The sequence below is a fragment of the Pinus tabuliformis genome, chromosome 3_2, assembly GCF_031772625.1.
Source record: "Pinus tabuliformis cultivar Carrire ecotype Pingquan chromosome 3_2, CPIR1, whole genome shotgun sequence".
NCBI classification, from domain to species: domain Eukaryota; kingdom Viridiplantae; phylum Streptophyta; class Pinopsida; order Pinales; family Pinaceae; genus Pinus; species Pinus tabuliformis.
Genome location: NC_142302.1, coordinates 785,198,433 through 785,211,410, shown reverse-complemented (window position 1 = coordinate 785,211,410; position 12,978 = coordinate 785,198,433). Strand labels below are relative to the sequence as shown.

Below are 12,978 nucleotides of genomic sequence, written 5' to 3'. Positions count from 1 at the left end.
TACCATGATACCTCCCCTCGGTCTCCTCAAATTTTCATCGTTTAAATCTTCCCACAAAAAAGTTATAGCGAAAATTCCAAGATGCTCATTTGGAACTAAATTCAAGACCAATCTGAAACTCTAACTTCCTCCAGGTATATCTCCGAACTTGCAACAAATCAAATTCATAAATATTAAAGAAAAAAATGACCACAAGTACTTCGTTATTTCTCCTCAATCTCCTCAAAATTTCAATGTCGAAAGCTACCTAAAAATAATAATAATAATGCCAAAATCCCATGAAGTCTTGATTGAAGGAAAAAAACCCTTGGATCATAGTTGTAATACCAAATGTGTTTGAACATCAAAATGAAGCGAGCTTGACAAGAATGTCTTCAAATGATAATGTAGAAGGGAAAAAAATCTCCAAAACAAAATTGTGAGGGGGTTAAAAATGAGCATATCAATCTCATATTTAGTAATGAGTATAAAACACTCAACAATCTTGTTTAGAAATGCCTAACTTTAATAATAAAAACTAATTGAGTACTTTATGGACATAATTGCACTGAATTAATAACAAAAAAGGACGAAAAAAAGAGAAAACCACATGGACATAATTCAATTGAATTAATTCTAAAAAGAACGAAAAAGGAAAGAAATGTGGTGAAATTCAATCATGATTGTCTAAGGAATGATGCATCGCTTATGAATGTCTTTAAGGAAATGTAGGTCATAATTATCCCCTAGATAGCCTAAATGTGAAAATCATTTTGAGACTTGTTGGGCAATTCAAGAGATATCCACATTCTATGTAAATTAGCAAGAAAAAGTGTTTTTTGTTCATTGGAGTGAAGTCTAGCAATAAGCATTGAAATCAAGAGTGATTGGTGAAATATTAGTATAGTATATAATATTGCAAAGGAAGACAATCATTTATAAACCTTAGATACAAAAGAAATTGTTGGCACGTTCAAATCAAGTTATGGTTTGAACTTCAATGACAGAGTAAAAAATCACCAGTGAAATATGAGGATGCCCAAGACTCAGGGAACTCCTACTATTAATCGTGTGATGATGTAATTTATGATCACGAAGTAATCTTAAAAAGGTCATTAAATAGTTGTGTAAATGATGGTTCCCCAACCATCATGTAGTTGAACCTCTATGCCTATAAAAACACCCCTATCTTGATATATCATACCATCCTATATCCAACTTAACCTCAAATCTAGCAAGCGTTGAGAGGGATCAAATCTCTCGAAGTGCAAAACCTCTTTTTTGAATGTAAATTTGCGGAAAGGTTTGCACCTTAAGAGGTTTGATCCCCCTCGGTGCTTGATAGATTTGTGGTTAAAATGGATTTAGGCTAGTTATATCTCCCTCCATCTCTCCTCCTTTGTCTCTTTATCTCATCCCCCCAAACACACATGCTCTCTCTCTCTCCATATATATTGATCTCTCCCTCGCTCCCTCTCTCTGACCCCCTCTTCTTCCCTCCCTACCCCCTCAATCTATATATATTTCCCTTCGTCTCTCCTTCTTTGTCTCTTTATCTCACCCTTAAATAGACAGTCTCTCTATATCTATCTCTAACTCTCCATATCTATCTATCCCTCTCTCTCCCCCATCTCTCTCTCTCTTCCCCTTATCTCCTTCTCTCTCCATCTCTCCCTTGTCACTCTCTCTCTCCACCTTTCTCTCTTTATGTCTTTCTTCTTTCCTCCCTCTCCCCCCCCTCCAACTCCATCTATCTCTCCCTCCCTCTCACCTTCTATATCCTTTCCTTCCTCTCTCCCTTTCTCTCCCACCTCCTCTATCTCTTCCTCCCATCTCTCGCTCTCTCTACCGTCCAACTCTGTCACTATCTCCTTCTCTATCCCCCCCCCATCTATGTCTTCATCCCTCTCTCTTTCCCTCCTCTCCTCTCCTCTCTTCTCTCTTCCCTCCTCTCTTTTCTCACTAACTCTCTCTCCATCTCTCCCTTGTCACTCCCTCTCTCTGTCCACCTCTATCTCTCTATGTGTTTGTTCTTCCCTCTCTCTCCCTCCAAATCCAGCTCTCTCCTCTTTTCTCACTAACTCTCTCTCCATCTCTCCCTTATCACTCCCTCTCTCGGTCCACCTCTATCTCTCTATGTGTTTTTTCTTCCCTCTGTCTCTTCCTCCCATCTCTCTCTCTCTCTCTCTACCGTCCGACTCTGTCACTATCTCCTTCTCTATCCCCCCTCCATCTATGTCTTCCTCCCTCTCTCTTTCCCTCCTCTCCTCTCCTCTCCTCTCTCTTCCCTCCTCTATTTTCTCACTAACTCTCTCTCTCCATCTCTCCCTTGTCACTCCCTCTCTCTGTCCACGTCTATCTCTCTGTGTTTGTTCTTCCCTCTCTCTCCCTCCATATCTACTTCTCTCTCTCTTCCTTCCTCTCCCACCTCTCTCTCTCTCTCTCTCTCTCTCTCTCTCTCCCCCTCTCTCTCTCTTCCTTCCTCTCCCACCTCCATCTCTCTCTCTCTCTCTCGCTTGACATTCCCTCTCTCTACCTCTATCTCTCTATGTCTTTGTTGTTCCCTCCCTCCCTCTCCCCCTCCAACTCCCTCCCTCCCTCTCTTCTTTTCTCCCTCCCCTCCTCTCTCTCTTCACTCCTCCCCCTCCCTCTCTCTCCACTCCTCCCCCTCCCTCTCTCTCCACTCCTCTCCCTCCCTCTCTATCTCTCTCACACTGCCATCTCTCTCTTTTTCTCTCCACCCTCCAACTCTGTCACTATCTCCTCTTCCCCCCTCTCCATCCATATGATCGATAATTGTCATTCTATGTAGCCAATGATATATGCAAGGTCTAATATATTTTACATTTAAATTTTTTATTGTGAAATGAGTTATGGTTTTTGGGTATGTGGTATTGATAAGCCATGGTATTGTAACAAAAGTTATTTACAAGTTAATAATATTCATAGTAAAGTGGGGGTGAATATCCATGGTGAATGGTTAAAAATATTGTTATATTACAAGTTTATTGTAAGTATTAAGTTTTATGTGCTTATTAATTAAATTTGAATATGGTTATGGAATATTTATTAGTCCTTGCCAAGCCAAGGCTCTAACAACCGATTTGTCAATTGATAACTATTAGTTTAGAATTGACCAATGCAAATTATTATGTTTAACATTGAAAAAAAAAATATTTATTTTTCAATATTATTAAAAAAACTAATTTTCAAACATTTGATTGGACCACAACCTGAAGGTTTTATTGCAGTCTTTGCACAATATAATGTCATGTTGATCACTGCCTTACATATTTTATGTAATAACTTATGGATATGGTTGCAATATTCTTGCATAATTTTTAGATATTTGTGTAGTGATTTTTTTTCTTAAGCTTTGCAGGAAAACCATCCAAAAATAAAATTCTTGAAAATAGTTTAAACTCAAGTAAATAACATATTTACCATTGATTAAACCCACCATAATTTAAGCAAGTCTTTGCAGTCTTTGCATAAAAAATGGATAGGAGTAAGATGTAAATAAATATTTATGCAAGTTCTTTTGCCTAGGCAAGCAATTGACTTATCCACTTCACATCTCAATTTATTAGTTCTTGCCAAAGCAAGACTATGGGATGATTTTTCTATTGACCACTATTACTATAGCATTGACCAATGTAACTTATAATTATTTATGCAATTTTTCCCAGAGCGTAATTTCTAACATGAGTAGGAGAGACTAAGCTGCCCTACAAAACAAAATTACAATATAACAAATTGAATTTTATTATTTTTATTACTTTTAACTTTTTTATTATTAATTGAGCCAAAGATTTAATTTACATTCGTTTACGAGAATTTTATTATTTTATTATTTTTTATTAATAATTGAGCCAAGATTTAAATTTTTACACTCGTTTAAGGACACTACAACATCTCCATCATACTGGGCTCTATATTACTTTTAACCTTTTATTATTTTTAATTGAGCCGACATTATATTAATTTTTTTTGTTAAATGTTAAATGTTAAATTTTACATACATTTACGCCTACACATCTCCCTTATACTGGGCTGGAGAGCGCCTCTCAGCGCAATCAAGAATGGAGGCATTCTTTTTATATACCCCATGCATTGCCTCTGTCTTTGTTGATAATATCTAGATACATGTAAATAGAAGACGACTTAGAATAAGAATTTCACGATAATCCATGTATTCTGTGAATGATGTTTTGATTATATTTTTTGTTTTCTTTTATAGTGGGTTTAATGATTAACAACATGTGTTTCTTAATAAGAAATTATGCATAAAATCTAGAAGGGTAGAGCATGTACACCTCCAGAAACTTTAACAGCCAAATCATTATAGATTTGAAGCTTCCGCGATCTGCATTTTGTGTGGTAGTGATATCTTCCGGACTCATCGCATCCATGTTTTTTGTAATCGACATTTTGAACCAACCTCCATGGTTCATCATCAAAATCAGATGAATGAATAAGTCAGAGATTAGAGAGGTCCCTCGTCTCATTAAAAATAGAATGTCGTACGCCAATTTGATATCTAACTTGACCAAAACCTTTATATTAATTTATTTGGAGAGCAAATTATTTGGAAAGCAACTATTTGGGCAGCCAAATACTTCATCAGGACCACTCAGACTAAAGGAATCACTGAACCATGTTTTACTTCATAGATCTTAAGTAATCCTTCCATTTTTCACAAATTCTCAGTTTCCATATACAGAGCCGCATGTGTTCCACTGCCATGGACAAAGGTCCCTGAGAATAAATTTAAAATATGTTAAGCTTCTAGAATTGGTGTAGCTAATTTGATGCAACCACAAACATGTGATGGACTTGTTCCCCTTACAAGCTTCACGCTCACTAGATATGCATGATTTATTACCTCATTGCTAAATCAGGTGAAAGTATTCCACATAACCAGATGGTAAAGATTTAGAGCTACAGTACGAAATGTTTCAAGTCTCAAACTAAAACTTAAATATTGAAAGGAAGCATAGAATATAAAACAAGAAGAGGAATATATTATTAGCTAATGTCTGAAAAATTATCGACTCAGGTTCAAGTTCAACAGTTTAGGCCCACAGAAAAGTAAAATTTGCCCTCTATCATTTGTTTCTACTATATAATGATTTCTATTATTCCTAATCGTAGTCTTTCCCAAAAAGGCTCAGTTCTCAATAAACTGGATCACTTTGATTGCATAATAGTAATACAATCTTCGTATGGTGAAAGAACTGTAACCTCAAATACAAAAAACGTCCATTTTGAGATGGCATTTGACTTTCGCCTGCAGCTTCGAAGTTCTTTTAGTTTAGTAAAAGGTTTTTTAAAAGATGATGGACAACAAAAGCCTCCAACTTTAACTGAACGATAGCATTAATTTGACCACAAATTCAGCGGGCAGGCACAAGCAGCTACCTACCTACTGCTTCCATTCTTCCTGAAGTAGGAGGATATAGAGATAAGAAGACTCACATTTCTCTGACAACAGTAGGTGTTCAGTTTCTTTCAAAGATGCCTTGCAGAGTATTGGCATCGTATATCCACTCTCTAGGTTCCTAACTGTTTATTTCCTAACTGTAGAGGTCCAGTTTGCGTGTAGAGGAAGAGATTCTTTTAACAATAAAAGTGACCCGAAACAGTTTCAGAAAAATGTGAACTTTTCTCAATGAGAGTTTTGATATCAAAAGGGAATTTATATAAAGGCATGTTTTTTTGACACATTTCACCAAAAAGAATTATGCCTCGTACTTTAAAATTGTATTTATTTCAAAAGCATTAAAATTTTAACATATGCTGCATTCTCTTTGATCACAATTTCCTAATTTAGAGCTCACAACTTATTTATTAAACTCTTCAAAAAAGTGAACAACTAATTTAATAAATTATGACTCCTACTTTAAAATTGAATTTATTCCAAAAGCATTAAATTTTTAATATAAGCTGCATTTCTTTGATGACTAATTCCTGATTTAGAACTCACAATATATTCATTAAATTGGCAGTCTTTAAAAAAGACAAGCTTATAATTTTATGATGAATATTGAAGAGCATGACTTTCATAAACTAGAAATATTTCGAACTAAGTCAGGTCATGCCTGTTCTCCACACCATATTCCTTTCATGATATTACTTGGGCTGTCAGTACATATAAGATCTATTTATTGCACATTATAAAGCTTAATTCAAGAATCATATGAACAATTTTCTAATTTATTCGTTGACAATATCACCTACATATACAGATGAGAGTATGATTCAGAGTATATCATGTTTGTTTATTAGACTTACTGTTGTGTAAAATGCACCTCCTGAAAAGTTGGACTGTCCTGGCATCTGCCCTCGTACTAATGGGTCCTATCAGAAACACATCATCCTCGAACATTAGTTTTACAAAAAAAAATTCTCAAAGTTAGAAATTTCTAAGTACAGTTAAACCACAAAAACTCCCAAAACGAGTATTAAAGAACCCTTTTCATAAATGGATGCTTCAAAAACTTTCAAACATATTCAAGACAGTAATCTAAATTGCAAACTTTTCATCATTTACATCCAGCTACATTTACCTTTGGAGATGCAATTCCATTTAATGCAGTCTCCATTTTTTTGTGTACTGTTAGATGCTGCACTAAGTTTTTAAACTATATTCTACCAAATTCTGAGATTACGAGGCACTTGCTACGTGAAGAGAATGTGGCTTCGCTAGAATACTGACTAGAAATATTTATATTTAAAAATATATGGAAGGCTCTGGAGCACCGCACTTTAATTTATCCGCTCAAAGTTCCTGAGTTCATAACTATTGATTTATTAGTATTTCCAAAGTTCATAAATATTAATTTATTATCATTTCCAATCAACATATTGATAAATGGAAACATATACGCAGGGCGTCTCAGTTTAAGTCTGTACTGTAAAGTTTGCATTTCCATAGAACACAGTCTAAAGAGATTGTTTTCAGCAAATCAGCATTTTGTTTTGAACCCCATTTGTGTTTCACTCATATCTTCTTAAATTTTTTTTGCTCTTTCACAGTTTTGTAGCCATCATGTAGTTGTCTCAATTTCCTCACTCTACATATTCTAGGAAAAACTAATCAGTAATGGTAGTCTCTTCTAAATGCTGGAATGATCTGGTCTTGAGGATAACAAGTTAAAACCTCCTTGAGAAATAAAGCTACACATCTCTTATCAGTAACAAGGATAGGCCATCCTCTGCATCGTTGAACAGACCATCAAATCTTTCCCGAATCTCCTAATAAATTAAGCACCTAAAAATAAAATGTTCTTCAGTCTTGCCTGCAAATAGTGTCTTCAAAAGAGATTTGATGGTCAATTTCAACGCACAACGGGAGCAAGTTGGCAGAGATGGAACCTTTGGCCATGTGAACAATTTCAGCAAAGGTAATCAGGGCAAACAACCATTCCAACTCAAATCTAAAGAAGATCCTCCAAATAGAAGACCGAATTAGAACTAAGGGACTGCCAGGGTAAACCATGCAGTCTAGATTAAGCTTCTATAAGTATGCTTCCCGATCATAATATTTATATCATCTTTTCGCAGGAAGATAGGAGCTTTCAAAGAGATCTGATATGAAGGGATGCAGTCATTCGAGATACCCACATACCAAAGGAGCATGAACGACTCAGGAATAATAGTTAAATTTATAAATATATGGAAGGCTCTAGAGCACCACACTTTTTTAATGGACATATAATGTAATAACCATTTAAATGGACATAAAAAAATATATGTACAAGCACTTCAATATAATAAAAACATAGTCTATATGTATGTATATATAGAGAAAGAATAGGATTTAATAAAAAATAAATTTTATTATAAAAATATATTGTTTAAATAGAAAATAATCATATTATTATAAATAGATAATAATTAAATTATGTGTATATATATATATATATATATATATATATATATATATTTCAAAACTAACTTTTATATTGATAGATTTTTTAATTTAAATAATATTTAACAATATATATAAAAAAAAAATGTACCCCAACGCTCAAGCATTATCACAAATTAAGAAGATAAAAATTAAAAATTAAAAAAGATCAATATAAATAAAAATTAAAAAGAAAAGAATACTATTACATCAAGTTATAAACTTATATTTCAAAACTAACTTCATACACCACTCTCTGCTCAGTTTTCGTTTTTGGGTCCTTGCTGGAGGGGTTTGCAAGGATTTGCTAATCCGGAGCTCACGCAGTGGTGGAGGTATGGACAACCAAGAGGTCATTGATTATGATACAGTGAGTCCTTATAGGGGATCTATTTTTGTTTCTTCTGGTGGCAATGGATCCTTCAAGGAGCACTGCAATTCATCTCCAGGGAATGTTGAAAGGAGTTTGTATCCTTATGGAGTTTTTTGATGGAATAATAACCAGTTGCTTCCTGCAGACACCCCGCTGTCCACTGCCATGTGTTCAGGGATCTCACCGGTGGATACACAAGTAAATAATGTTACCCTTGCTGTTGATTTTTCACAAACGACATCTATGGGGGGGTTTTCTTCTTTGGACCCACCCACTTCTAGAGAAGGGTTGTTTGGGTTTTTGGGGTCATTTTCAGCCAGTTTTCAAGATGTGGGGCTCCATTTTCCCACTTTAAGCGGAGGGGTTTCATCCTTCCTAGTATCCCCGTTCTTGGGTAGTCTGTTAGTTTTGGGGGTAGCAGCGGACTAGTGTTCTAGTCTCTATGATCCCTAAGAGGCTAAGGAACACGAGATCTCCAAAACCATAAAAGGTTTTGCGAGAAAAGACTTGGAGACACTCTAATTAAATTAATTAGCCAATAATTAAATATTCCTAAGACTTAACTTAAGAAAAGCCTAGATACCAAGGTACCAACTCAACAACTTGTGTGACATCATATGGGCTAGCCTAAGGCACAATAACTAGTGACCATGATCTGGTTGGTGCCTTATCCTCATCATATATAGACTAGTATAGGTTTGTTATTTCCAAGGTCAAACATCCAAGAACATTCATGCTCCAGCTGCCCAGGGCTGGCCAAACCCTAGGGAACATACAACTCTTCAAACCACAGAGTCAAAAACCTAAAGGATCCTTACAACGCAAGGTTACTATTATTAATGAACAAACCCTAACATTACAAGCTTTACTCTAGGCCAAAAGGGTTACTTAATAGGTATCTTAGCCTAATAGAGGCACCCATTTTATAGAGTAACAGGTGCCCACTCTTTTGAGTAACGAGACCTTAATAAGGAAAGAATGATTGTCTCTTACCAGGCTATTCTCCAAGGATAGAAAAATTGTCCCACAACTCTTTAATCTGGTCAAACATGACACACATAGAGAAGATGTAAGGATTTTCTTCACAAAGATTCTCAGCTTCTCAGTGGCAGAGGGAGGTTGCAATCTCTCCAATAGTGCGAGTTGACTAAGACAGAGGGAGTTGTTGAGGCAACAAGGTACTTTGCTAGTCAAATCGATTTGCAGAGGAGAAGCAATTCCCAATTGGTGGTTTGATTTTCCAGGGGAGGTCGTGGTTATTTTTTCAGCAGTGTGAGTTTGTCGTCGGAGATCACATAGTTACACAAGCCAATTCAGAGCCTCAAAGGGAGGCCGAATTGATTTGGAGGCAGCCAAGTAGTTTCCAGGAGCTCAAATCATCTAGAAAAAGTGAAGAATAAATTTATTGGAGGTTTGCTAATTTATGGCAACTAGTTATATCACAAATGTTAGACACCAACAACGCAGATCAATTCGGCCACAACATGTTCCCACAGATCAACAAGTTGTTGATATACTCACGAAAACCTTGAGTAGAGCAAAGATTGTCTACTTCATGGAGCAAAAGGGAGTAGTGGAGAACACCTTCCTCACTAAGAGGGAGTGTTAGTTTTTGGGGTAGCAACAGACAAGTGTTCAAGGCTCTATGATGTCTAGGGGGCTAAGGAACACGAGATCTCCAAAACCCAAAAAAAGGTTTCGCAAGAAAAAACTTGGAAACACCCTAACTAAATTAATTACCCAATAATTAAATATTTCGAAAAATGTGGCTAATTAAAGTGAATTAAATGAGGATGTACGATTTTGCTCTAGAGACTTCTATTGATGAAGTCAAGTTGATCTTAGCCGTCGATTGAGATGTCGTGGCAATTAAGACTCCAGCGAGAGATTATAAGAGCAAGTCGAAGGGTTTGGAGAAGGGACATCGCATCAAAGTAAGTTCAAGCAGTTCAACTTACTCAGTTGCAGTGTTCAACAAGGGTGTAGTTGAAGCTAAGAAAGGCATCAAAGGCAGGGGTTCAACAAAGATTCGGGAGCAGAGTTCCAGAGGAGATTTCCTCAATATTTTCCAGTCTCTGAAAGACAGGAAGAGGAGGCTGAATTATCTGCAAAGTTTGTATTTAGCTAGTGCAAGTTGCTAGTAGATAGTGTGAGTGGCAAAGGAGCTCATTCAGTGAACCAAAGGCCAAATGTATCATCCAGAGGCAGAGCAAGTGAGCTAGGAGCAGTTCAGGAGGCAAGACGACTTGTTGGGAGAAGGTTCCATCGGTTGAATGAATTTCTGGAGGCAATCGTACGCATTTCCATCCAGGCAATGTGAATAGCCAAGAAGTGCGAGTTGTTGGGAGAGAGGTAGGATCCAGTTGCAGAGGGAGATAAATAATCTCTAGATTATTTTTCCAGTTGAGATCAGTATTTGTCGAAGGTTTGCTAGTGAAAAGCAACCAATTCATTGTACTCTCAAATTGCTAAATAATAATAAAACACTTATCTACAACACTGGTTTTCCCTTCAAGGTTTTTCCAAGGACATTTGTCCAAAAACAACTGTGTCATATTTTTATGTGTGTGCATATTTTCTTAGTTCTAGTTTTTATGTTCCGCAACGTTTTTATTTTTGAAGATTACTATAGTGATTTAAATGTTATTTATTGTAAAGTTGATTATGAAAGACAAATAATTTACAGTAGATAAAAGATTAAATTCCAGTTTATTGCAATCTTGGAAATTTCACATGGTCTCCCCCAACTGTTTCAGATACCTTTACAACGGCACTGGTACTTGATGTAAATCTCCCCTCTATTGATGAAATTCTTCATAACTTTGCTACGACTCAAGCGCCCACTGAGTAGGGTATAAACTGTGGAACTAGTTTGGCAAAAAATAAGAGGGTAGCTTCAAACCCTTGCATGCAGAAAGCAAGTGATCAAGGGTCTTCTCCAAAGAGAAAGAAGAATCAAGTCTTCTAGCGTGAAAAACCTCAATTGCTTACAATCTGTGTTTAGGGGATGATGTAGAGATAGTTGAAGAGACTGATCTTGCAAACAAATCGTTGGTGGGTCAGACCAGAGGCTGGAAGTTTATTTTAGAGACCATTGCTGAATCAAGGGACCAGAATATAAACCCTTTGTTTTCAGAGGCCCTAGACGTTTTTATTCTCGCCAAGGGTTGGATTCAACGTATTTTCAAGACTCATGAGGAAGTGGTATGGGCCACTGACCTACTCCAATGATCTTCAAGTTTTGGACCCCTTTATTTGATGTGAGAAGGGAACATTAAGACAAAGTTTGGTTTGGGTACGCTTCCCTAGCTTGCCAGCCAATATGTGGAACCCTCAAAGTTTTGCAAATCTGCGCAACAATTTGGGGCAATTCTTGGATGTTGATTATTCCTTTAGAGAGTCGACAGACAAGACAATGGACCAGATTCTAGTATGCTTAGATCTGCAGAAGAAGCTACACAAATCTATGAAAATTGGGAAAGGTGTAGTCAAATTACAAGATTTGGATTACGAATGCATTCCATTCAGATGCAAAAGGTGTCACAAGTATGGTCATCTAGATAACAATTGCAGTCTCCGTTTCAAAAATTCCACATCTTCTAGCAAAGTCTCCAAGAAACAAAAAGATTGTAGGGGAGGATTTGGGTGAATGTGTCGATGTTCAGGCGGAGGATAATGGAAGGTCTGAGGATCAACCGACACCTATTTCTTTACCTAGCTCTATGTTGGTATCTTCACAAGTGTCTCAAATAGAAATCTCATCTTCAAATCCCTTGGCCATGGTCAAATTGTTTGAGGCGGACACTTATGTTCCAGGTAATTCGATCCCCCTTCCTTCAGTCAATTTTCATTCTAGCTCTATTGTTATCTCAATGGATGTTAGGGGTATTTCTTGTCTTGTTATGGGTTCTAGAATTTGTTTAAAGCCGTTAAAATTGCCTCCCCCTATGAATGTTTCCTGCCTAATCCCATCAAGGTTTTCGAGTTACTCCTCTTTGGGGGCATCTGTCTAGTCAAGGTGCTCTAGTGATTCGGATGAGGGTGACATTCTCTACAAACTGAGGTTGAGACTTTTCCTTTCAGTATTTAAAGGCCCCCTTTGGTGGTCTTGGGTCAATTTCTAGTTTTTGGCCTTCCTAAAAAGGGTAGGGGAAAAATTGCATATTTCCTTAGCTAAAGCTAAAGCCCGCGAGGAGTTGGTTGCAAGCAGACAAACTTTCATTAATGGGGCACTTAGAGCATTGATAGCCCTCCACGAGGTATCCCAATGGAAGTCTTGTCCTTCAATTGTAGAGGGTTGGCAAGTAACCCCAAAAAACTTGCTTTCAGGAAATTAGTTCATGTGGAACAACCTGATGTATTATTCCTTCAAGAAACTCTAGGGGAGGGTGCATGCATTTCAAAAAATTTAGAATCCACACTCCCCTCGCAAAAATTTATACCTCTAGATATTCAAGGTCGTTTAGGTAGTTTGGCATTGGGATGGGATTCCCAAGAGATACATGCTCATAACACCTGGAGCATCCCCTCAGGATTGGGTTTGGTTGGCTTCTCCGCGGAACTGGATCATAATTTAACTTGTATTAATCTTTATGGTCCTAATGAGGATAGAGTTTCTTTCTAGAATGATTTTTTTGGGAAGTTTGTCCTTAGAAATGCAAATTTGATAATTTGTGAAGATTTAAATTTTTCTTTGGGTGCAACTGAATCTTGG

General features: G+C 36.8%; 1 protein-coding gene across 1 annotated transcript in view; it reads right to left on the bottom strand.

Annotated features, from left to right (window-relative positions):
• Positions 1-12,978, bottom strand: part of LOC149182961 (secretory carrier-associated membrane protein 1-like) — a 46,000-nt gene that overhangs the window by 27,015 nt on the left and 6,007 nt on the right. Inside the window, exon 2 of the mRNA XM_089417018.1 lies at positions 6,274-6,339. Coding sequence (XP_089273144.1) covers positions 6,274-6,339 — 66 coding nt within the window. The remainder of the gene's footprint in view (positions 1-6,273; positions 6,340-12,978) is intronic.